Source organism: Phalaenopsis equestris, unplaced genomic scaffold, assembly GCF_001263595.1.
Source record: "Phalaenopsis equestris unplaced genomic scaffold, ASM126359v1 Scaffold000552, whole genome shotgun sequence".
NCBI classification, from domain to species: domain Eukaryota; kingdom Viridiplantae; phylum Streptophyta; class Magnoliopsida; order Asparagales; family Orchidaceae; genus Phalaenopsis; species Phalaenopsis equestris.
This window is the reverse complement of record NW_018164992.1, coordinates 1,279,532-1,306,778: the sequence shown is the minus strand read 5'-3', so window position 1 is coordinate 1,306,778 and position 27,247 is coordinate 1,279,532. Positions and strand designations below refer to the sequence as shown.

At 37.1% G+C, this 27,247-nt stretch overlaps 2 protein-coding genes across 3 annotated transcripts in view; one reads left to right on the top strand and one right to left on the bottom strand.

Moving 5' to 3' along the window:
- Window positions 1-2,109: 2,109 nt before the first annotated feature.
- On the bottom strand, window positions 2,110-2,971 carry LOC110029216 (photosystem II reaction center W protein, chloroplastic). Its single transcript, XM_020731399.1, has 2 exons — window positions 2,773-2,971; window positions 2,110-2,548 (listed from the first exon to the last, which is right to left on the bottom strand). Exons 1-2 carry the CDS (start codon window positions 2,864-2,866, stop codon window positions 2,238-2,240), a joined length of 405 nt encoding a protein of 134 aa, XP_020587058.1. The 5' UTR covers window positions 2,867-2,971; the 3' UTR covers window positions 2,110-2,237.
- A 5,504-nt stretch (window positions 2,972-8,475) lies between these two features.
- Window positions 8,476-27,247, top strand: part of LOC110029278 (E3 ubiquitin protein ligase DRIP2-like) — a 53,951-nt gene continuing 35,179 nt past the window's right edge. The window contains exons 1-2 of one of the 2 annotated variants that reach the window (XM_020731503.1): window positions 8,476-8,948; window positions 9,938-10,037. In XM_020731503.1, the coding sequence (XP_020587162.1) occupies window positions 8,813-8,948; window positions 9,938-10,037 (236 nt within the window). In that variant the 5' untranslated portion in view covers window positions 8,476-8,812. The remainder of the gene's footprint in view (window positions 8,949-9,937; window positions 10,038-27,247) is intronic. The other variant, XM_020731504.1, reaches the window with a different exon arrangement.

The window sequence follows — 27,247 nt, the reverse complement described above, 5'->3', positions numbered from 1 at the left end:
ATCTTCAGCAGCGTGTTACGCGAGAGATATATGTCTCGTATGCATTGAATTATCCTGCACTCTAGAAAGATGAGTCTTCGCCAGATCATTCAAATCCATGAGTGTTTTTTTAGGAATTTTTACTTCTTCTTACATTATGGACTTTTTCTAAAGCTCATTTTCCAATGTCAAGAGAGATTCTTCTTCTGGCATCGAGGGAGCCTCCCCCTCTCCACAACAAAGAATATGCTGCGCACGGGCCATCGAAACCCTCATCTTCTCAAGGATAAATCAACTGTCTCTCAAAAGTAAAGAAAGTACATGTGAATACACAAACATCCACCTTCACTTATTTGCTACCTTATAGAAACCTCAGAATGTAGTGTAATTATTTAGGTTTGAATAAATATCATAATTAATATCACCTTTAAGTTCCATACTTATTTTTTTAAAACAGTCCAAATAATGTTAAAAGAAAAATATTCGGTCATGGAACATTCTAAAGCTACTCACTCAAAAGACTCTTAGCAGGCCTCAACAGGCAAGATAGATGAAACAAAAGAGACCCTTTCAACGAGAGAGCCAAGGCACACAAGGAATTAGCGTACTCCAATCATCGACATACATAAGTTCAAAGATTGTTCCTCGCTGAAGAAACATGTAATGCCCCCGGGCGAAGGCCAGACCTATAATGTTACTGATAGTTGTGTAGCACAAGCCAATGAGCATAAAGGAACAAGAGGAGTCATTCTAGCGTCAATCCTCATCCTCATCTTGAAGGATTTGAAAAGACAAAGGTAATATTTATTCTCTTATTCTTATCAAGAGGACTCGATCGAAGAGACAGAGAATTGAGAAACTAAATATATACACAAATACGTTTATACAATAATTTTTGTAAAAAATTCTCTCTATTAATCGAGCTTAGCTGCCGAAGCGGCAAAATCGAGTCTACTTGCCAATGCAGCAAAATCAAATCCACTTGCCGAAGTGTTTGAATCAAGCCACATGCCAAAATGGTTGAATTGGGCCCACTCTTCGAAGAGTCTGAATCGAGTCAACTTGTCAATGTGGTTGAATTAAGCCCAAATGCTAAAGTATTTGAATCAAACTCACTCATCGAAGTAGCTGATATGATTGTTCTCACCATACCCGAGAGAATAACCCAGCATACATATACAAGTGTAGCAATTCGAGCAAGACATCATGACCAATAATAACACCCTTCAATCACTTATTAAAGACGCCGCCCAACATCGATGACTCAATCCATTCACCTGGATACCGAAAATCGTTGCCTTACTAGCAACATTTGATATCAACTAGCCAGCAATACGCAACATCGATATCATAATCTTTCCATTATGATACTTCATGAAAGCATCTTGTAAATATAAATATGTGCCACGTCAATTATTTCAAGGTTTTATTTTCTCTCGTATAAAAAAAAATGTAAGAAAAAAAAAAGAGAAATTTGAGCCTCTCCCAAAATATACTCTCTCTTTTTGTCCCTCTCTCTCTCTCTCTCTCTTAAACCTTATAACTCAATTAACCTCCAAATAACAGTCTCCTTTCGACTTATCGAAGATCGAAAATTCATTCATTTCTTAAAATCCCTTCAAAAAAATCTTGTCCATTCCCTTCTCTTTCTCCCTGACGTTCTCTCTATAAGTACCGCGCTATAAGTGCTCATGAAAAGAGACATGTCTCTACTTCCTATCAAAATGATTCAACACCGTGTATTTAGATCTTTATGTAATACCAAGACAATAAAAAAAAAAAAAAAATCAGTCTAATATTATAAAATTTTTTGCACTTGATAATAACTTAAATCTTATAAAAAAAAATCAGACTTTAGCCATTATTTGTTGCTTTAAATAACATGTCATCATCCAAATATCTTAATAAATTTACCCAAAAAAACACACACAAAATATTTTTATACAGCAATAATTTTTTTATATTTTTAAAATATAGTTTATCCTCCTTATAATTTAATATAAATATCATATTCTTTTTATTAAATCATCAGCTCTTCTCATAATCTCCCGCAGAATAAAACAAGCCTTTTTTTTCTTCATTGGAATTTATATACCGAGAGAGAGAGAGGGAGAGAAAGAGACCTTAAACTGAGCAAACCATAACCAAAATTACATTAAAACAATATAAGATCAAACATTATACCACAAAACTTATGAGAAAATATTATAAACCCCAAGTTCTCAAAATAAATACACCAGCATGACCAACAATGTATTTCACAGTGACAATCCAGACTCTTCGTCCTCTTCCAATGTGCTTGTATAAGCAAAGTAGAGAGCCCATATGAGCCCAAACACACCCAGCAATATCCAACCAAGCAAGTTATTGCTCAAACCCAAACTCAACCCCGTCCCCTCGGTCGTCAACCTCTCGTCCACCAGCGCAAGCGACGGCCCCGTCGCTCCGATCATGCCAGTCGCCAACACTGTCGCTGTCGCCGCCGTTGTCGACGCCTTAGCTTTCTTATTCATCTCTTTCGTATCGATCGAGCATCGAATATTTCCTCGAACTCGAATTTGTGGCAACCCTGAAAACGTGTGTGAATTTAAGGTTTGCGACATATGCTGCACAATTTTTACATATCTAGCATCAAAACTTCGATTTTTACAAACTTTTGGCATTCAATATGCACGAAAAAGATACATTTCACTTGTTAGAAGTTAAAATAATGATATTTCTGATATGATATGAAAGATTTTGATGTTATAAATATAAAAATTATGAAATAAGATACTGAAAGTTTGAGCTTACCCACGACAGGAGAAGGGAAAACTATGACCTTGCGGTGGTGGCTGACAGGACGAGTGATGATTGGGGCGGCGACGGCTGTGCTGACGGCGGCCATCTCTTGTAGATTTGGATGGAGAGAAGTGGAAAGTGTGAGTGATTGTGTTGTTTGTTGAGGAGGAGGAGAGATGAGGCCAGTTTATTTGGTAGGGAAGTGGCAGAAGAGAGCTTGTGGTTACTAATTGTCTTCAGTGGATTGGGAGAAGAGAATCCTATCCTTTAACAGCCAATCAATGCATCACACGTGTGATGTATCATGCCTGTAGATGAGGGCTATTTTGTAGAATATTTTTGTATGAATTTATGAAATAGAATGCTTTTGTTATAATTTATAAATGGACGATTTACATTCATACCACTTAATTCCTCATATTTACTACATATCTATACATCTAAATTAATTTTTTTACATATATGTCATCTTATCTATCATGAAAATGTAGATTTAATTTTTTTTTAATTAAAATTAGTGATATTTTCTTTTGTGACATGAATGAATTGAGTGGAAAAAATATAAAAATTAAAGTTGAAGTGTTAAGGCACTTAAATACATGAATTGTGTCATTGTGTGGTATGCATACAAGCCACCCAAAACTTGCTATTTACAAACTAGTCCCACTCTTTCGTCCATTTTTCAAATTCTCACTCAAATATCAAAATTCACGGTAAAGCCGGCCCATATTCTTCAGTTTTATCAAATTATCAATGATCTGATTGTGCGTGTGTAAATATAACGGTTCATTAGTTCAACAAATCACACGGATGCTTAATTTGTAAATATCAATTTTTTTATGGTCTCTATGTAATTATCCTTTTTTCTTAACATGTGATTAAAGTTTTATTCAGTTAAAAACATATTTGATGAATTTAATCGACCTAATAAAATCTTGTTAATTTATAAATAAATAATTTAAAAACTATGTTAAATAATTAATTGATAATTATATCACAAACTACCCTCGATCTTTCCTATTAACTAGCTAATTGGCATATGCAAATTTTAGTTGATTAGTGTGCATTTGAATATATTAACTTATTTAAGTTTTATTGACAATTAATACATATAAATAATATATTAATGCCTAAACAAGTTTATTTGCTTAAATAAGTTAATATATTTAAATGCTATTTTACTCGAGAAATATTTAGGTACGGAAGACGCACGCAAAATCGAGTGCGTAAAGTAGGTTATTCAAAGGGTACTAGGGGTTATATCTGTGTTATTGGGGGTATAACCTCAATATAACCTCATAATAACCTCCAATTAACCTATAAATATATATAGTAACCCACAAATATATGAAAACAAAAATGCAAAACATATTTGTAGGTTATTGGGGGGTTATAGTGAGGTTATAAGCCCCAATAACACAGATATATACCTTCCAATACCTTTTGAGTAAACTTCTTTCACACTCAATTTTGTGGGCGTCTTTCGTTCCTAAATATGTCTCTAATAATTGTGAACACTCCACCATCATAGTAGATTTTGATAAGATTCCTTGAAATAAAATACTTCGATTAAAAGTAGAAAAAAATTATTAAAATGTCATGCTTGAAAATTTTGATTTAAAACCATATTCCAAATATTTAATAATAAGATATCCGGATTGATAATGTTGTATATTTAATTAATAAAAAAATTATTATAGCAATATTATCATATCTTTTAAATTATGCTTCAATATTTTTAATATTTATCATATCATCGGGTTCTACTTTATGTTCTTTATTATTTGATATTAATTGGTTTTTTAGTTGCAAAATACAAAATATTTTATTTATTTACAATCGGTGTGAGATATATGTATGGAGCAATCATGATTGAGTTATTCATTTTAAGGCAAATTTTAATTATTATTTATTTTTTAAATAATATTTTGAACAAATTTTTAAATTTTTTTTGTTATTAATATTTGATAAATCAATGAAAAATTGGCTAATCGGACATGATGAAATACATGCAAACTTTCAAAATTAAAGTTTAGTCCAAATCAAATGAGTCTAAATCAAACATTTCAAATATAATTGAATACTTTAAAGCTGTAATTGGGGGATCAAATGCCTTCCAAATTTAGCATATTTATAATCAAATTAAGCGGCCCGATGAGAGAAAACCAACGAGGTTAAAATCAATCAATTATGAAGTCATTGAGTCAAATAAATGACCAATTAATAGTCCTTGATTAAACAAAGTCGACACAAACTATTCGATGAAGTATGTTGAAGTTGAGTTTTGGAGCCTGGTCTGACCATTCCCGCCCCGCTCCTTTCCCGTTTCACTCGCTCCCGCCTCCCTTTTGCGAAAAGTCTCGATTTCCTCCATCTCCCGATCGTGAAAGGTTGCGACTGCGACCCTGCCATTTTGCGAAACCACCCCCGCCTCACTGTTTCGTGAAACGTTGCCTCTCCCACCTCTTCTCTCGCGATAAAGGTATCACATGACTCCCCTTCCGTTTTAGAAGTCACGGCCTTTTTGTTCTTCTTCGGACTTTTTACGGAAAAGTGGAAGGACTTCCACTAGAGACAATAGAAGAGAAGTGCAATAAGTAGTTCCTTGCGATAGAAGGAAAAATAAAGAACAAGATTATCTCCCTTGACTTCTTCTTGATGACTTGTGACATAAGAAAAATTGAGTTTATTTCTCTTATAAGTTTATCTTCTTTAGTGTATCTCAGTGTAGAGCTTCTTCGGCATATCTCAGTGTAGAGAGTGTAGAGAGAGAAGAACAGAGAGCAACAAAGTGAGAGAAATAGTTCGCTCTTGTAAGTCAAGACGATCAATTGGTGTAAATTTCTCAAGTAGTAAAATCTTCTGCAACTCCGTGGACGAAGGCAATTTGTCGAACCACGTAAATTTGTGTGTTCCGCTGCGTTATTGTTTTTATGGTGTGAATTTCTAGTTTTATTTTTCGTTTCGTTATATATATATATATATATCATAATAACTGTTATATATCTTACAACAACTGATATCAGAGCTTTGTTTGAATCTGAAAAAGAATGATGACTGTAAATGAAGTGAAGGTTTCAGGGATTAAGAAATTTGATGGTTGAAATTTTGGTTATTGAAGAATGTAGATAGAGGACTACCTCTATGGAAAGAAACTTAATCTTCCATTATTGGGAAAAGACCTGAAAGGATGAATGAAACTGAATGGAATCTGTTGGATCGACGAGTTCTGGGGGTTAACCCTATCGAGGTCTGTTGTACACTACATCGTCAATGAGAGGATTACTGCAGATCTCATGACAGTCTTATTATGTGTGTATGAAAAACCATCAGTGAATAACAATGTGCACTTCATGAAAAATTTATTCAATTTGAAGATTACGGAAGACGTGTCTGTTGCTCAACAACTGAATTATTTCAATACTATCACAAATCAATTGTCGTCTGTTAAAATTGATTTTGATGATGAGATATGTGCACTGATATTGTTAGCATCATTGCTAAATAGTTGGAAATTCATGACGATGACAGTTAACAATTTTGCAGGTAAATCTAAAAAAAAATGTGATGATATTCGTGATTTAATTTTGGCTAAGGAGGTGCACATGAAAGATTCTGGCGAGATCTCATGTACGAGTTTAACACTGAATATTGATTTCAGAGAGAGATGACATGACATGAACTCAAATAAAGGGAGATCAAAATAAAAGTCTGGTCAGCAAACAATTTGTTGAAATTGTGTAAGGCTGGCCGCATAAAGAGGAACTGCAGAAATCCCAATAATATGAAGAATGATAGTGCAAATGTGGTAATTGAAGAAGTACATGATGCACTATTGCTGACAGTTTATAGTTTTGTTGATGATGGAAGTGAATAGGAGAGTGGGTCCGGGGCACCATTCTTTTTGTTCGGCAGACATATGGTAGAGAACCACAAAACTATGAAGAAATCTTGCAAGATGAAAGTTCAAGCAAGTGGGGGCTGACAGAACTTCCATCAGGGAAGAAGACATTACACAACAATTGGGTGCACCGGGTGAAGACTGAGCTTGATGACAGTAAGAGATACAAGGCTAGAATTTTTTGAAAAAGACTTTCAACAGAGGTAAGATATTTTGCTCATACAGCGAGAGTTGCAAGCAGAAATAAAAGTAATATAAGAAATAGTTTAGAGGTGCAAAGCTATGTTGACCCTGCTGCTATGTTGACTGAAGGTGTTACTCTTGAGAAACTGAAGTTGTGCACGACTTCAGCTGATCTTTTGGTGTGAAGACAGAAGCTCTAAGTTGCAGAGGTGGATGATACATGTTTGAAGGAAAAGGATGATGCCGCCAGTGGAGGATATCAGTTTGATAAAGAAGTTGTTGTAATCTGTGTACTGGTCTTCAAGTGGGAGATTTGTTGAGTTTTGAAGCCCGATCTGACCGTTCTTGCCCCGCTTCTTTCCCGTTTCACTCGCTCTCGCCTCCCTTTCGCAAAAAGTCGCAAACTGCCCCTGTCTCATGATCACGAAAGGTTCGATCGCGACCCTGCTATTTCGCGAAATCACTCCCGTCTCTCTGTGTTCGTGAAACGTTGCCTCTCCCTCCTCCCCTCTCTCGATAAAAGATATCGCACAACTCTCCTTTAGTTTTAGAAGTCATGGCCTTTTTGTTCTTCTTTGGTCTTTCACGGGAAAGTGGAAGGACTTCCACGGTAGAGACTGCAAGAGAAGTGCGGAAAGTAATTCCCTGTGGCATAAGGATGAAGAAATAAGAAGAAGAAGATTATTCTCCCTTGACTTCTTCTTGGTAGCTTGTGGCAGAAGAGAAAATTGATTTATTTATTTTGTAAGTTTATCTTCTACGGTGTATATCGGTGTAGTGCTTCTTCGATGCAGAGAGAGAAGAATAGAGAGAGAATATGAGAGAGCAACAAAGTGAGAGAAATAGTTCGCTCTTGTAAGTCGAGACGATTGACTGGTGTAAATTTTTCAAGTAGTAAAATTATCTGCAACTTCGTGGACTTAGGCAATTTGCCGAACCACGTAAATCTGTATGTTCCGCTGCGTTACTGTTTTTCTGGTGTGAATTATCTCATTCTATCTTTTGCTATGTCGTTGATCGTTCTCCTTTTATATATATATATATATATATATATTCTCCTCTTATATATATATATATATATATATATATATATATATATATATATACGACAACAACTGATATATATCTCACAACATGCTGATACATCGATTAACTTTGACATGATTTAGCTCTCTACCCAGTACCCACTATAAATTTGATCTCGTTCTCAGCATGACAGAGGGTGGAAGAAGCGTCGAGAGCTTAATATGAACTCGTGATGAGAGCTGGGAGCCAATGACTTCGAGCAATTACGACCGGCCATGCTATTATCACATGGCGAAGTTATTATTGACAAAATAGTAATTTATTTGTCATTTACAAATATATTTTTTTTTATAGTCCATCATCCACCACTTTAATTCATAACTATCATTTAAAATATATTTTATTTATTTTTGAACTATTTGAGTTAAATAATATAATTATGAAATATGGACATTATATTTCAACAATTGAAAAAAAAAAATATTTTTAATTTAAATAAATACAGATGCCTAAATATTTCTAAATTACCATTCTTTTTCATGTCCACGTCGCGAATAATATGGGGGTCCGATCACTGAAATGCGGTGTTAAACCAGACTACCGGAGCGAACCGGTCTAACAAACCCGAACCAAACGAACCGCCGGAGTGCATTTGCGCCATCCAATGCTCCGTACGAGAAAACCAATTCACCGGCTCCGCACGCTATTTAAAGCACGATCCCCAAAACTCTCTGGGAAACCCATTCCGCCTCCGATCGGCTCGCCGGTGAAGCCTTTACCTCGCCCAATCCATACATCCAATCTGATATTCGGCTCTGAATCCCATTTATCTAATGTGAATGCCGGTGCAGAGGCTCGCATGCAGGGGAGTTATGTGGTATTTTGTTTTGTAGGACGCTCTGAGGTTGATCGGTGGGGTTAAGTGTCGTCGGAGGTGCGTCGATGTCTAGCGCAAAAGCGATGGTTGAGCCGCAGGTGGTTAGAGTGAAAAGGAAGGTGTTATCAGCTTGCATGACATGTCCCCTGTGCCATAAGCTTCTTAGGGACGCTACTGCCATCTCGACATGCCTGCATACGTGTGAGTCGATCTCTTATTTGGATCCCAAATCTCGGCTTTAATTGATCCTCCTGACGATATGAATGTGGTTCTACGTGTTGTTGATCGATGGATTGATCCTGATTCTTGGTTTTCTGTGCTCATTTTATGAGTTTCTTTGTATTCAATTGATTGGATATGGGGACTACGTATTTTCTTGTGTTTGGGAGTGGCGATCGGATGCAAAGAGGACCTCTGGTGCTGCTGGCGATGTGCTTTCGTGCTGTTTAGTTTTCGCTTGTGCTTGCATGCGCTCTTGCTGCGAAGTACGTGGGGAATTATTATTATTATTATTTTTATGCTGCTATGCGGAGAGAGACGTCTCTTTATTGTCTCTCAGAGTATTCTTGCTGTTTATCGTATTTTTCTTCTTTGATCTTGTAGAGAGGAAACCGAGAATGTTGGTTCAGATTTATTCGGGTTTCTGACTGCTTATTTAAACTAATAATTTTATGTAAATGAAGTGATGTAGGTGATCTAGTGCCGGCATCTGTGCCAATCATTTATTTGGCCTCTTCTGTCATTATATTCGTTCTTTTGAGCCGGCATGCATGATAATGCACAAGTTGTTATTGTAAAGGTTCTTTGAATTCCATGGGTCATTGAAGAGCTTGTGATGACGACTTGAATTGCCAGCTTATAAAGATTCCTGCGATTTAGTTTGGAGAAAAGTTTTTTTTTGGAGTCCCAGCTTTTTGGCTGACGAATTGAGTTTAATCACATTTTATTATGTATAATGTTAGGTTATCATATTTTTGGTGCAGTTTTTTGGCAGATACTTTTGTTTCAGTTTCATTTAGTTTTATATCAACGTGCCAGTAGTTGATGGTATTGCTTATTCCATCTGTTCATTATGCTTGATTTGAATTAGGTTTTAAGGATTATTATTATTATTATATTATTATGGTTATATTAATTAAATGTTAAGTTTGTTAATTATATTCGTTATCACATAAACGTCTTTGAATTAGTTTGCAGGAAATGCATTGTAGATTACTTCTCTGATGAAGATTGGGGTTGCTGTCCTATATGTAACATTGGTTTGGGCCGCACTCCAGTGGAAAAGCTAAGGTAAGTTAGTAATCATGGTGGCCATTTTACCATTTTTCACCATTGGACTAATGTCGGTAAATTGTGTATTGTTTTAATAGGATTAATAGATACATTTTCTTTTGCCAAGATGGTTTATTTGCTGATCCCTTTTCAGATTTTTTTAAATTTTTATTTGATAAATTTAAACTAACTCTTTTCCCAGATTTATATTATGCTGCCATGGTATATCTTTTATTGCTCCTTTCTGTTAAATTTGGCCTATTAATGCTGTTAAGCGGATTCACTGGTCTGTTTTAGTGTGATTTCTTCCAAATAGCAGCTTCTTGCAAATAGTGATGGATTTGCGTGATAGTTGTCTGTTTGTAATGCTGTTATAGATTTATGAATATTCAATTTTGTTGGAACTTACCTCAGTATAACAAGGAGGACATAAATATATTATCTTCAGCTTGCTTGACTAACTAAGTTGTGACATATCATAAAAAATTGATCAAGTTTTTAAAGAAATAATTGCTCTGAAATGCTAGCCCATTTCTTTAACACTTGAACTTATATTGAGCCTTACAACATTTACAAATAAATCTTCAGGCTTCTTCTTTTTATAAATATGGCCCTACATTATATACAAATCTCAACACTTCCCCTCAAGATGGGCAAATTATATCCACTAAGCCCATATTGTCATACAATCTAGACAAATCTAATGAGCTAAGTCATTTGGTGAGGCAGTCAACCATTTGCTCTCTAGTGGCTACATGATTTGGCTCTATTAGTCCGTTATTTAGCTTTTCCTTGATGAAGAACCCATCAATCTCCACATGTTTGGCTTTATCATGTTGCATCAGGTTGTTCGCGATGCTGATCGTTGACTTGTTGTCGTACCTCAACTTCATTCGAGCTTCGTGGTCCACCTTGAGCTCTACCAACAAGGCTTTCAGCCACATCATCTCAACAACTCCCAAGGCCCTATACTCTACTTCTGCTATTGACCTTGCTACTAGTGATTGTTTCGTGCTCATCTAAGAGACCATGTTGCCTCCCACAAACACGCAGTATCCAGATGTGGACTTCTTGTCACATACAACTCATTCAGTTAGAGTCATGTCGGTCGCCATGCGGCTGGGTGCGGTTTAATTTAGCGTAATATAGTGTTTAGAAATTAAGTATTTTAATTTAAAGAAAATGAATGGATTTAAAGAAAATGGGGTCAAACTGATCCCATTGATTCCTACAATTTGGATAATCGAGTTAACCACGAGTAATGTACCACCATAAAAAGGTAATACACTACTTGATAATAAGCTTAATTAAATAAACTATAGAAATAAATGACTTCCATTTGATCTGCAAGTTTGCATGATGACTGACAGATTCCCCTATTTGATATGGGAGTCAAATAGGGTTTATTTTAAGTCTGGGTTCTTTTAAGTTCCCTATAAGGGCAATCCCCTATAATTAATTACATCTTAAGCAAATGAATCACTTAAGAAAACTCTCGATAAAAATCAGGAATCTTTTGTTTTCATGAGTTCAAAAGGAAGAGTTTTCGACGAACATGATTGTGAAATTTTCAATAGGGATTGGTTCAAAGGTGAAAGATTTTGTTTTAAGAATCAAAGGAAGAAAAATATAGGAGATTAAAGATCTATAATAGGTTCTTGGCAATCTCCCAAACTATTCTAATGTTTGGCTCAATTTAGGATGATATTAATTTAAGTTAACTCTTGTCAGTTTTATCAATTAGGACTTAGATTTGTGTAATGGTGATTTACACAAAAAACCTAAAAAGATAAGAGGTTTTACATCGAGTGACTACCTCAGAATCTTAAAACAAGTTAGGACATACTGCATATCGGGACTATGCAGGAGCCTAATAAAAGAGAATTTTATGTCATAAAAGACAGCATCAGAATCCTAAGAATTGTTATTTAAACTAAAGAAAGGGTCTTTGAACGAGCTGCCCACAAAGTCTGCTCCAAGTTCCATACTCAAATGTCTTCAGGTCTTTATGTCTTCAGGTCCTCCAATCTTATTATTAATGTTTTATTTGTTTTAATAATTTTATAGTGAATTAATTAAATGGTAGTGGAGGTATAGTTCAAACCTAGGCCAATGCTAAGTTTACTTAAGCTAAGTAATTCCCTAATATTATGATTTCTAGATTCTCCCTAATCTAAACAACTTTTATTTCTTCATTATTTGTCCTTAACACATGCATTCTATGTTTGATAAAAGTAGTAAAAGAACATGCGTTGAGATACATAAAACAATAAATAAAGCAAATAAAGAAACAATGTTTTATCAAGTTTTTATTAAATTTTAATTATTTAATTAGTGGTAACCCAGTCAAGATGTCCATGGCTCCGTCGTCCCGGGTCGCCAGATGCTCTAGCTTACTTAGTCCAAAAGGTGGTTGCCCACAAAGACCGAAAGATTCTTGTCAACATCCACAGAACGCATTGTCCAAGAAATCTTCGTAAACTAGAACTAAAAGGGGTTTAAGTTGCGTTATGTGATCTTTGTGATTAAGATTTTGATTAATTCTTGAATTTCTTCATCAATTTTAGGGTTAAAATATTTTAGGTTGTTTACATCTTGTTGTCAAATTTTAAGTATTTTATTTTAGTTATTTTTGTTCACTTGTTATTACTTATGTGAAGTTGACGACTTTGAAGCTGACTTAACCTCAAAGCCATGCTTTAAAGCCTTGTTGTATTTGTTTTCGTTTAAGTTTTAATGTGTTTTATGTAAATTTTACCCCTCACAATGTATTTTATTTTATTTCTTAATTGATGTTCAAGTTGAGGGGTTTAGGTTTAAATTAGGCTTAAAGTTCTACCTAAAAGGTTCTCCTGTGTTCAACCTATGTGTTAGGTTCTTAACCTAAGGTTTAGGGTAGGTTTAACTTAAGGCTAAACTATGATCAGAGTCGGATTAGGGTTAACTAACCTAAGGTTTAGGTTAACTAATCCTATTGGTTTCGGGTTAACTAACCTAGGGTTTAGGCTAACTAATCTTATTGGTTTAGGGTTAACTAACCTAGGGTTTAGATTAGCTAATTCTATTGGTTGAGGGCTAACTAACCTAGGGTTTAGGTTAACTAATCCTATTAGTTTAAGATCACTAATCCTAATGGTTTAGGTCAAGGCTGACCTAAGATTAAAGTTTAGTTTAGGATGAACTTAATGTGTATGTTAAACTAAACTATAGTTCATGTTGATTAACTCTAATCTTCAAGAAGTTCAGTCTGAATTAAATGATAGGATGACTTAAATCTCAAGTTTTAAAATGATCCAACTGCTCAAGTTTAAAATAGTCCAACAATTCAAATTGGAATCAACTAAAGTTTAAGTTTACTCATTTACTCAGACGTTAAGTTTACTCAGACGAGACTCGGTCTAAAGACTGGCTGACCTAAAGCCCTAAATGACTGAAATTGGACTTAATGGGTGATTGACTCAATTCTTAAATTGGTTGACTAGGTCTGTAATCAGGTTAAACAAGACCTCAAGAGAATTGACTAGATTAGACTTAGGTTGAGCTTGGGTTAGGTAAACTTAGCCTAAGTTACTTAGCCTGGGTTAGGTAAACTTAGCCTAAGTTAAACCTGAACCCTAATTAACGTGTTTTAATTATAAAAATTATTTTAAACATGATGTTAAAATTATTAAACCTCTGTTAATGGTCAAACATTCAATCAAAGAGAGTTTTACAATTTTTATAATTTTTATAATTTTTAATTTACATAAATATGTCGTTTCATTCAAAAATTAAAATATAAATGTAAAGATACTAGAATGTCTTGGAAAAAAATCAGAGAATCTTTCCTAGAGAATCTTGCCTCAAGGTCATTTAATATTTCTGTCAAATTTCATATTTTTTTCACTCATATTTTAATTTTTATGATTTAAATACTCAAGAACTTCAAAAATTAATTTAAAAATATTTACTTGATGAAAAATTATGATTTTTATTTTGAAAAATTCTCCTCCTTTGTCTGAGTTCATAACATCTTTTATTTTATTTTTTTGAGTTTTCTATAAAAAGTTATGTAATTTTGAAATTTAATTATAATTTTTTGAAATAAAAAATAAAATAGATAAAAGTGCCGTATCTCCCCCTTCCCTCACGCGACACTCACCCAGCGGAACCCGCGACGCACGAAGGGAGGAGAGTCGACGGCTGAAATTTCCCAGTCGTTTCTCTGCCGATTCTCAACCAAATTTTGCGTTCTTGGGCTCGTTTTGTTCAGTTCGAAGAGTAGATCACATCTATACGGATACTTGAGTATTTTGTGATCTATTCTTCGATCTGGAAGGGAGGGAAATTCGAGATTATTATTTCAATTTAAGAGATATACCTGAGCCTATGAGGTTTGTGCTCAATTAGGTTTGAATAAGTAGGTCTTCCTGAGTTTATCTAACTTCTCGTGATGTTGTTTTGACGTGATTTTCTCGTCGGGTCGGAGGTTCGCCGGAATTTAGCTCGATTTTGGCTTTTCCGGCGACGTCGGCTTTTTTCCGGCGAGAGAGGTGAAATGAGAGCTGCTGTTGTGTGTGTGGAGAAGGAATGAAGAGTGGGGGGTGCTGTAGTGGGTTGTTGTTGTTGTTAAGGAGTGGTGTGTTTTTATAGAAGGAAGAAAGTGGGAGTATGAGAGTGAGAGAGATTTTTTTTTTGTTTTGTTTTGTTATTTTTTTTTTATCCACGCCTGAGATGGGATATGGGGGAGAGAGAGAGAGAGAGGTGGTTTGAGCATGCATGAGTTAATACTCTTATATATATATATATATTATTAATGCATTTAATGAGACATGTTGCATGCATGCGTGGGTTGAAATGAAATAAGGATGCTAAGATTTTTTTTTTTGTTTTTATTTTAAATAATAATGATAATATTATTATTATTTAAATTTCTTCATGCATTTTTTTTTGCCAAACACCTGTTTGCTATGAAATGAACGTTCTCTGAAATGAACGTTCTCAAACACCTGTTTGCTATGAAATGAACGTTCTCCTTAGGTGGAATCGACGTTCCGGACAAGCTCGCGTGGTCGACTTTGTCATCTTTTTCCGTTCAGAGCACTTTTTTCTGCGATCGAGTCAAAAAAATGTGTCAAATTTAATTTTCATCAAATTTTTGGTTTGCCATCGACCGTTTTGGAAATTAATCGCGGGCCAATTAAATTGATTTGAATTCATTTGAAATTGGATCTAAACATGCTGAATTTGAAATTAAGGTATTTGATTAGTCATAGAGCTCAATTTGAAGATTTTGGTCAAAGTGAGTGATTTTGGTCAAATTAGACCCAATGAATGGTCAAGAATTGATTTTAGGAATGATTGAGATGATTTTGGAGAATTTGAGAATTTTTTTGGTCCATGAGTGACATTTTGGTAATTTTGGCCGTCTTTGGTCAAAGTTGTCAAAAGGTTGATTTAAAGGCTCGAGGTGGGGGGGGTTCAGGATGAAATTGAGAGTAAAACGACAGTGTTCGGGGTCATTTTCGATCAATGTTAACGATTTTGTCATCCCCGAAGCATTTTTTAAGTATTCGTTATTTTGGCGTCGAAGTGGCAAAAATTTATTCGGAAGTATGACAATATTACAGTCAAAATTCTCAGAAAGACATAAGGAATGATTTGGTGTGATTTTTAGGACTTGTCAGTGACTCTGGGAGATTTTGAAAAATTTGAGTATTTTGTGGGTCCTGGGGTATTTTGGTAATTTTTGGGAAAATTGGGTATTTTTGCAATCTTTGGGTTTCAAATGGTCTAAATGATAATATCAAATAGTTTGAAGTGGGTTGTGTGATTCATATGTAGTTTCGGGTAATTTTGTAGAATCAGAATATTCAAATGGGGTATTTTTAGGGTAAACTGAGTTCAAATAATTTTGGTCAGCCCCATGTGTGTAATGACTGCAACATTGTGATATGAAAATGCAATATTTATGGTGATCATGTGGATTATGAATGATGATGCAATGTATTGGAGTCCAAAGAGGTGTGGAACAATGCAAGGCTTTCCTATGGTCCAAAGGTCCTATAGGAATTCTCATCAGTGTTCCCTTATGTAATCTCTAATATTTGTATTAAAAAATTATTGATCACATATAAAACCAACATAGAGAATAAAGATTTGGTTGAAATGTCTAAGAAGAAGGTGGGTTCCATTTCTAAGATGCTAAGATAGTCATCAGGAAGTCCTAAGGCTAGATCCTAGTCACTAAAGAAAAGACCCAAAAGTGAGGTCAATAAGTCACAATAACTCTCAATGCTTATTTATGTTCATTTTTACTGAAGATCAATGTGACTTTCTTTGGATCATGCATGCGGCGACTCAGTACACTTATTGCAAATGATATGTCAGGACGAGTGTGACTTAGATAGATGAGATGACCTGCCAACCTCTGATACCTCTCGCGATTAACTGACTCTCCTGTCTCTATGCTAAATTTTTTCCTTTTGATCAATTGGTGAAACAGTTGTCCTGCATCTCCACACGCGTGTTTCTTTGAGCAAGTCTTGCACACACTTTCTATGAGATAGAAGAATCTCCTCTTCTTTACGAGCCACCTCAATTTCAAGGAAGTATCTAAGCTTTTCCTGGTCCTTCAACTCAAACTCTTTGCCCAAACTTGCCTTCAGCTGAACAATTTCTCCCTCATCATTCCAGCGACAATCATATCATCCACATACACAACAAAAATAGTAATGTGATCACCATGTCTTGGAAAGAATATTGCATTGTCAATATTGATTTGTTGATAAGTCATGCCTACCATTGCTTTCCTGAATCCACCAAACCAAGATCGAGAAGGTTGTTTCAAACCTCACAATGACTATCAATCTACATACCTTTCACACTATTTGGTTTGTGTCGAAGCCTAGGAGTATCTCCATGTACGCCTCATCCAACAGATCCTCATGAAGAAATACATTCTTCGCATCAAGTTGATCAAACTCTATCCACCATTCACAGCTTGGGAGTGAGTGTCCCGACTGTGCTCATCTTTGTTACCGGTGCAAAATTCTCATCTTAATCGATGTCATACATCTGACTATACCATTTCTCCACCAACCGTGTTTTGTAGCGATCAATCTTTCCTTTTTAGGCCTGCTTCACTGTGAAGGCCCATTTGCACCCGACTGACTTTTTCCCTGCTAGTAATGTCCTGTTCTTATCGAGAGTATCAAGTTCCTCCAATATTGTAACCTTCCACTTTGGATTCTCTTTAGCTATCTGCTAGCAATTGGGTATAGATATGGTGTCCAAAGATGCAACAAATGCTTCATATAAATATGTTATGTTAGAGTAAGTGAAATTGGGCAATGTCATGTGAAAAACCAAAACAATCAGGAGGATGACCCGTATTGTTGCAAGAGATCCTCTTTAAAGTTATGGGAGCTAGAGAAGAGAGAGGAAGTATATCACCCGTGTAAACAAATTCTGAGGTGAATGGTGTAGATGTCTCAGAAGTCGGTGTAAACCGCAACAAGGTCCTTGTTGGCAGGAGTGGCATAGTAGACGCTGCTTTCTCATTTTGTCTCTTTCTCCTTGTATAAACTCTCATCTCCTCCTAAGCTTGAGTCCCATCACCTTCGGGCTCATTTTTCTCATTTTCCAGCTCTTCCTCAGTCGATTATTCCCACACAACGGGACAAGGCATTTTTCCCATCAATATCAGTCTCTGATCATCTGTATTCTCCCCTTGTCGTACCATACCTCCGGCATCCGACGAGTCACCAAGGGTGAAATCACCTCCAAGGTGTAGTATGGTTTAAATTATCTAAAACTCAAATTCATACTCACAAACATTATCTTTTTTATTGGGTTCTAACAAACATATTCTTTTGAGTGGCAGAATAACCCACAAAAATAGACTTTATAGCTCTGGGATTCAGTTTCTCTATAGATGGTCTATTATCCTTCACAAAACATACACAACCAAATATCTTCAACGAGAAGATATCACCATTATCTCCTTTCAACAAATCACAAGGAGATTGTCACTCCAACACTCTTGAGGGCATTCTGTTGATCAATCGAGCGACTTTCAAAACAATTTACCCCCACAAATGTTTTGGGACATTTATCGGGATCATCTTTCTTCTAACTACCTCTGGAAGGTGTATATTCTCTCTCTGTTACTTCATTTTGTGCCGGTGTATATAGAAAAATGGTTTAATGTTTTATCCCTTAGCAAGTACTCCATAAATATTTTGTTGATATACCCTGTCCGCTATCAAATCTCAATACTTTTACTACTAAATCATATTGAGTGTATGTCTTGTGAAAGTCTTTAAAGCGGGCAAGCACATCATTTTTGTTTTCTCATCAGATAAAACCAAGTAACACATGAAGACAATCAATTAAAGTCATAAAATATGTGTAGTCATTCATTGAAGCTGTAGAACAAGATCCCTATACATCTGAGCGAACAAAATCAAGAACACAAAAACTACTATTACTATAAACAAAATAAGAGCTTCTAGTGCACCTACTAAACTCACATGCATCACACAATTTTTTATTTATTTGTCTTTTCATACAAAGATGAATACAAACGACTCAATAGACCAAATGAAGAGTGTTTCATACTTTTGTGATGTAGCAACAACACATCCTTTGCACTCCTCCTAGATTCTCCAACTTCAACACTCTCTATCGTGAATTTCAAGGCTGAGTCCATTCCCTCTTTATCCAAGTACCAGAGTTCACTTTGCCACATGTCAATCTCAAGTTTCCGATCAATCCCATTTTCATGAATGTTCACCTTAAGAATATCAAATACAAAAATACATTTTAACTGAAGTATAATGACACTAATGGATAAAATGTTTATTAGAAAGGAAGAGACATGCAAAATATTGGGCATATAATCATAGAATTGATACAACTCACTGTATGTTTACCAACCACAAGTTTTGTTGTACCATCATAGGTCTGATACTTTCTGAGTATATGAAGAGAACTCACTAGTAACACTCGACACATGCCGAGATGCATCATAATCTATTATGGCGATCTTGTAGTGGATCTAAAGACAAGACCATGTGTATCACAAGTACCTTTGGTTGAGTGAGCATAAGTAGCAATATTTTTTTTGGATCGCTATAAGGTGGATGCATTTTCAATCACATCACATTATGCTCTCTGCTTCCTCTTCAACTTCTCTAAGACCTTGTAATCCTCATTAGTAATGACGATTCCTATATCTCCCTTGCTCTTTGCTACCATCAGATTCGCCTGGTGGCCTCCTCTTCCACCACTTTGGCCTCCACTATTAAGACCACAACCTTCAGACTGTCCAAGTCCATTTGTCTCTCTCTTTGCATGGCTTTGGACAAGTCTTGTTTATGTGTCCACTTCTTTATAGTTGTAGCGCACGCAGGTCTGGCTCTGGGCACCTGTCTCACTTGAGCTCGATGCAACCAAAGCTGACCGTGTACTTTGAAGTCTACTCAGCTCAGAGTGTAGCCTCACGCGACTCTCTTCCTGCAACATAGCGAAAATGACCTCATCCAGTGAAGGAATCTTTGTCTGGGCTAGGACCGATCTTCTCTGATCAAAGACCTAATTCAGATGAGCCATAAACTGCATAGTACTTATCTTTGCAAAGTTCTCCCACTTCTTACACCTCGGATCACTACAACTTAACATAGGTGAGAAGTGGTCAAGATCTTGGTAGGAGTGCTCCAACTCTATGAAGTACTCTTGAATTGATTTATCACCCTGTTCTATTGTCTCCGTATCACTTTGAATCTAATACACCCTCATAATATTCTTAATCTAAACATAAGTCATTTTCAGCTTTGCCTAGATGTCATTCACTTTTCGAATACCATCCACTGATCTAGAAATCGATGGAACCATCGAGTTTAGTAGCCAGGTGTAAATCAATGCTTGTGTGGTCCTTCACTCACCCCCCTTTATTCTATCACTCTTTGGCTCTACTCCTGTGAGATATCTTTCTAGTCTCTTCCCTATTAGAACTACCTTGATCTAACACGACCAACTCAGATAAGTGGCCGGTCCATTGAGCTTCAAATTCACAAGAGGAAGATCTAGTTTCACTTGCGTCAGAGCACGTGTTGAGATAGTGACCCTTGTCGAGGTGCTAGCTCCTTGTATTAACCCGACCAAGACCTTCAAAATCTTAGGATTTATCTTTCAAGAAGTTCCTACCCCTTTACCTTCCGTACTATCTCCGTCTCCTGCATCCTCAATCACAAGGATTAGTTTAGACCACATAAAACACACAACTTCTCTTCTAACCGTTCTAAGCGTCGTAGCCTCTGGCTGTTCTCCTACACAAAGTCGAATGCTTCTTTCCCCTGTTCACGCGACACTTATGGCATCCTTTCTTTTGTTTCCGAGAACCACATAAATCCTCCACACCACTCCTACCCGTAAGCCTTCCAAAGCCCTGCACACCTTTTTCTCCCTGCCACGACTGTACGGAGTTGTGCGGTCATCTACTTTCTACCGCAATCAATCCCACATAAAGAACCATAGGATCCTTGCATTTGAAGCCTCGCCACAAAGCCGATTTCCTCCCGCTATCAATCCGACATGTAGAACCGCATGATCCTTGCATCTGAAACCTGGCCACAGAGCCGCCAATTCCTTGCTATTCCTTAGTTCTTTCAGTTTCTATTGCATTGCCTTGCACAGTTTTTTATACCAGAGTTAACCCGAATCACAACACATAACAATTTTATTACTAAATTAAAATAATGTTTCATTAAAGACTCAAAATAATGAAAGACAACACATGAAGCAAAAACACAAAACAAAGGATTACAACTAATAATTCAACAAGTTAGACAAAATTTCTTGATGAGGAGGGAGTCCGATGAGGGGAGGCTGCACTGGCAGCTGCGGTGAAGGCTAGAGAGATGGGGTCGCTATGAAAGAAGTAGGGAAACAAATTGATGATAGTAACTATGTCGAACCACAATTAGAGAGGAGCAGGAACGTCGTCGAAGGCTGGATTGGTGGCGAAAGTGAAGGTTGGAGAGGTGAGACTACTGTGGAAGAAGTAGGATAGTAGGTTGGCGATAGTAACGACGTCGAACTGCAGCGGGAGATGAGCATAATCGTTGTCAGAGGCTGGATTGGTGGCTGCTGTGAAGGCTGGATTGGTGGGACTGCTGTGGAAGAAGTAAGACAACAGATTGACGATAGTAACGATGTCTAACCGCAGTTGGAGAGAAGTAGAGGGCGCTGGAATGGATTGCCGGAAGATGCGGCCTGCAGGGATGCAGCGGGAGGAGGGGACCGGTGGAGCTAGAAGGAGGGCAGCAGGTGGCTGATATTAGTGGAAGGGAGGTTGTGGTGGCTGGATTCTGAAATGACAACAGGGAAACAAAAGTATGGTAAAATAAATGCCTCGCAGGGTCGATAAACAACCGGAGCACTAGTTAGACCATTGGAGATGATCACCACCTCGGACGAAAAACAATTGAAGCACTACCTCGACGTTGGATACAACCCTTGAATGGAAAATACCAAGTCTAAAACCTGAATTCAGATATAAAAAATAAGACCTATAACTCTAGACACATCAAATCTTATTTATAAAGAGAATTGACCCAATTAGGAAAAACTAAAATAAAAAATAGAAAAAAATTAGATTTAAAATTTTAGGAAAGACTTTTAAAATAAGAAAGGAGAATGAAATCAAATTTCAGATTTGAGGAAATGATTTAAAAGTAGAAATGCGAATAAAAATCAGATTTCATTTTAGGAAATGTTTTAAAATAGAAAAGTACTAGAAAGGAAAAATAAGATAAAAAGGAAATGAAGAAAAAAAGAAAGGAGGAAAAAAGAAAGGAGGGAAGAGGAAGGAGGGGAGAGGAGGGAGGGGGCGATAACCCCATTTTATTGAGAATTGGCCGATCCTCTCACGAGCCTCACATCAGTCTCTTGTGGTTGGGGGAGCTTCGACCTCACTTGTCCAAGCTTCCGGTCTCTTGTCTTTAATCATGACAGCATCTGGAGCCCATTGTCAACTGTACAACCACCTAAAACACTTGTGAGCATACCTCCCTCTCGATCCAATCTCCTGGAACTAAAATCTTTTGCATGGTGGTGACTATGGTGGTAGAGAATCGATTGTCACTAAAATCGATCTCACTATTATGCCGGTAAGAGCTTCTGTCTCCTCGGGTGCTACCGAAGAAAGTAGAATGAGGCGTTTGTCATCCTTGGTGAAGGAATACGTGTTTCTAAATCCATCGCGTTGAGTCTTCCGGTCACATTGCCACAGTTTTCCTAAACAGGTAGCCATGGAGACCACATCGCATCATACCTGGTCCTGCAACTACTTATTGAAAACTCTACTAAACATTGACAGTTGATGCTGACCATATTTTTCTTCTTCAGTCATGTCAATGAATATGGCTGGGGATGCCTCTGAATCGTAAGTTACAATTTATCTATCATATGGATCAATGTCACTTTCTTACCACTATCGCTGTTGATGATAAGACTGCAAATCTTTTCGTTCATCGTACAATGGGTGTAGAAAATATTATGGCAAAACTACTGTGGATCCCTCGCGTCCTCGACCTACAGAATCAGTCGAATCACAAGTGTTTCTCCCTCATAGGATGGAAGTTGATCCTCCTCACCTTTTTCTTCAGCTTTTTGTTCCTCGCTAACTTCTTCCATTATGCCATGCTCGTTAAAAAATACAACTCTGTTCGTCGGGCATCTAGAGGCAGTGTATCAAAATCCGTGTTATTTGAAGCATTTTCTGGCGGCACAGTAATCGACTTCTTCTCACTGGGGGTGGCTTTCTCCATATTCGAACCAATTTTCTCAAATTTTTTAGGTGTGCTTCTGCTGGTGTCTCCAACTATGTGTTGCTGTCTGGCTGGTGGTGGCTGTCAGCTTTGATTTTGCTACCTTTTCACTTTCAATGCTAGTATCTGGACATCCCCCAACGTCCAGTTCAACTATAGTTGCACCACATTGCTAATAGTAAGCTTCAAACTCCTAAGATATCTGACCGTTGTATTCTCCTCCGGCTCAATGAGTTCACATTTCAGTTATAAGTGGTCGAACTGAGCTGTGAGCTCCTTCACTACAAGTTCTCTCTGCTGCAGATTGTGGAGTTTCAAAAACATGTATTGACAATGAGGGGGAAGATATTTCTGAATTATGGTTTTCCTCACCTTCTCCCATATGGTAATCTTTTTGTTGCCTTCTCGCCTCTTTTTTTGGTGTACATTCTCCCACCATGGGAAGACACTTTTCTTCAATTTGATAATAGCTAATTTGACCCGTCTCTCTTGGGGCACCTCTTTATTTTTGAAGATCTGCCCAACTGCTTGTAGCAATTCAATAAATTCATCCAGATCCATGCTCCCCTCAAACTAGGGCAAATCTACCTTGATCACATGTTCTTAGTGCCCTCCAAATGACATCCCATCACGAAAAGTTTCCTTGTGGGAGGGACACATTCCTCTTTAGGCCTCCTCTGATATTGGATTCCGAAATGTCATGAACTATTTTTTTTAATCGCTGAAATTATCCCTATGGAAGGGATTCAGAACCTCCTCTCTTTCCCCTTCGACTCTTCAGGTCTCGATTGAAGGTAACTTCTTCCTGTGTCATCTCTTCAATCTTTGCAATTTTTTGTTGGAGGCGACAAAGTTCTTATCGTATCTCTTCCTGCGTAGGCTTGGTCATATTTCTCTTTGGCGACATGTTTGATGGTTTGAGATTTGTGGAAGGAAAGAAAAGAAGGAACGAAGAAAGAAGTAAAAAGAATAAACAAAAAAAAATTGATGTAAACCTTAGTATGAGACTAGGATTGAGTTAACTCTGATAATAAATAATACCAGAGTTAACCAAAACCACGACGTAAAACACAATTTTATCACTGACCTAAAATAAGGTTAGAGTGAAGATGCAAAATAATGAATGCCAATACAGAAAGCAAAGGCCCAAAGCAAAGGATTATAACTAATGATTGAACGAAGAAGACACAACCGCTTGATGAGGAGGGAGTCCGATGAGGGGAGGCCGCATTGGCTGTCGCGGTGAAGGCCGAAGAGGTGGTGCTGCTGTAGAAGTAGGACAATAGATTGGCGATAGTAACGGTGTTGAGCCGCAACTGAAGAGGAGCATGAACGTCTTCGGAGGCTGGATTGGCAGCGGCAGTGAAGGCTGGAGAGGTATGGATGCTTTGAAAGAAGTAGGGCATCAGGTTGGCGATAATAATGGCGTCGAACCGCAGTTGAAGAGAAATAGGAACGTCGTCGGAGGCTGGATAGCGGCTGTGGTGAAGACCGGTAAGGTGGGGCTGCTGTGGAAGTAGGACAGTAGGTTGGCAATGGTAACGACGTCGAACCGCAGTTGGAGAGAAGCAGGGGCACTGGAAGGGGCTGGCAGAAGGTGCGGCCTACAGTGACGCTGCAGGAGGAGGTACCAGGGGTGCTGGAAGGAGGGCAACAGGTGGCTGACAGCAATGGAGGGGGGGGGCTTTACAAATCAAGAATGACAAAAATCAGACAAAAATTAAGAGATTTTTTTATTTAAATTGCTCCTAATTTTCCTCTCTTGTTAATTGTACATATTCTTTCCTTATAGCTGAATATTTTGATTGTGAATATGTATTAGTATCAATCAAGAATGAGAAAAATCAGACAAAAATTAAGAGTTTTTTTATTTGAATTGCTCCTAATTTTCCTCTCTTGCTAATTGTACGTATTCTTTCCTTATAGCTGAATATTTTGATTGTAAATATGTATTATTAGGTTACGCAAAATAGATTGTACGAATTATTATGTATTATTAGGTTATCTAAAATAAATTGTACAAATTTTTATTTATTGGAATGAAAGCAAACAAAAAAGGCATCGAGTTAATCCTCTCAAAAGTTGATATGGTATCAGAGCCTCGGGTCTCTACTTGTCGTGATCCATCGCCTTCTTCTTCCTCTTTATAAGAGCAGCACACGTAGAGGTTCGACTCTTTTTCTTCCTTCTCTTCCTTTGCATGCACCTAGTTCTTCTGTGTGCCAAACACTTTTCTGCCCTAGCCCAATTCTCTCATCGCCTCTGCCCTATCACTGGTAACCCTCCTTTTCGCGATTAAGCTTCTCCTCCTAAGCTGCGCAATCGCTCGCTTCAGCACCTCCCTCGCGAACGACTTAGCTTGCCATGCCTTTTCTTTCGCGGCTCGATCATACAGAACAACCAACTCTAAACCTCTATGAACTCGTCATCTCTTTCCCAATAAGCTTGGAGCATGACTGTATTGCAAGGTTCTGTCACGAAGGAGTTTCAAATCTCGGTACGTGGTGATCCTTTGTGTAGAAACCTTCTCAGAGCATTGATAGTTCTTGTTTTTTTTTGTTCTTAGGTTGATTAATTTCGATCAATAACTTCATGATAATTAACTTGTGAATGACAATTTTGTTTAGAATGTCGTATGAGAAAATACATGAAATCTTACCTACCAGATTTACGTGAAATAATTATGCAACACGTGAATTTCAGTTCAAGTTGTTTTTGAAAGGGAATGAGCTAGGGAATTATATTGATTGATCTTCTTCAGCACCTACAAAGTCGAAAGATCTTGGTCAATGAGTGGCAAAGAATTTTTGGATCATTTCTTGGATTTTGGGATCTTTTGAGGTTCATATGATGAACAATTCACTATCCTTTAGCACATCTAAAGAAATATGATAATACTTGAAACACGTCTACAATCAAGATAATAATGCAAGACGCTGTCAATTTGAACTTGATATGAGTAATTATAGTAAAGGTAATCTCTCAATTCTGGCTTGCTTAATCTATGGAGAGAATATTCTGATATTATCTATGTTAAGGTGTCAAAGGAGAATTTAACTAATTTTCAGGTTATTCATGAAGTGAGTCGTCCTGATCAATTTTTGATGAAGCTCATACTTGAATTTGTAACTGCTCGGGCTGGGTTGCTGAATAGACATTCGGTCCATTATTTGGATGTATGTTTTGGTAAATTATTGCCCGAAGAACAAAAATTGGCGACACAAATCTCTTTCGGTGCAGCTGATGGATCATTTGAAATAGTTAATGTTGCATATGTTGCTCAAACCAAAGGGAAGGGAACAAAGCAGTGTTACAACTATAAAGAATATGGTCATATTGCCCGCTATTGTATTAAGAAGTTTTGTAATTATTGCAAGCAAAACAAACCTATTATTAAGGAGTGTCCTACACGGTCTCAAAATCGCAGACCACAAGACCTTCATGCTGCAATATCCAACTCTCACAATTTTGGTTCGACATCTACAGTTGCTGACAATAATCAATCTGTTCTCATACTAGATATGGTTCAATAGATGATTTTCTCTGTTTTTTCTGCTCTTGGTCTTCAAGGGAAATATTAGATTATTGCTTCTATTTATTCTTCTTGGTTTGTTGATTCCACACCTTGTTGTTAGAAAATCCTGTCATAGCTAAGTTTTGTACTGAAGCTTTATCTACTACAGTTTATCTGATTAATTGTTTACCATCTCAACAATTGAAGTTTGATTCTCCCTATTATCGAATTTTTGGTAAATATTCTAATTATCACATAATACATACTTTCAGATTTGTTTGTTTTGTTCATTTACCTGCTCATGAACATTATAAGTTGACAACCCAGTCTGTTCGATGTGCTTTTATGGGTTACAATCATAATCATAAATGTTTTGTGTGTTATGATTCAACTAATAATTGATGGCGTATCTCTCGGGATATGATTTTCTTTGAACATGAATACTATTGTTGACCTCATTTTTTCGTGAGGTCTAGTATTCCTCGTAGGAGTTAGGATCTAGCCTTAGGGGTCTTCCTGCGACTATCTTAGAACCTTAGAAGTGGGACCCGCCTCGTTTTAGTTCGACCCGCTTCCGTCCCTTTCTGGAGTTTCGCGTGTGTGGTATCAACTTCTAGCACTTAGAAGGACGAAACCAACATGAGGAAACCCAAAAGGGATTCCCTATAGGACCTTTCCGAGCCTTAGGGTGGCCTTCTGCACAATTCGCACTCCTGCGCGCACCGGTTTCGCAATTCGGAGAGTCGACGTAGCCGATTGCCGCAATTCACATTGCCTCCGCTGTTACTTGTCGAATGCTCGAGTAAACCTTTTGGTACGATCGATCGCGGGTCAATATTTTGTGAAATTTGAATTTCGGCGCGTTTTGACCCGATTGTCGACGACGTCGTCCGAGCGACCCC

Excerpts from the sequence above, each read along its gene's own strand:
- LOC110029216 (XM_020731399.1), bottom strand. The coding sequence starts at position 2,866 with ATGGCCGCCGTCAGCACAGCCGTCGCCGCCCCAATCATCACTCGTCCT. Across the intron at positions 2,549-2,772 it reads TTTCCCTTCTCCTGTCGTGG|GGTTGCCACAAATTCGAGTT; the intron begins GTAAGCTCAAAC and ends ACACGTTTTCAG.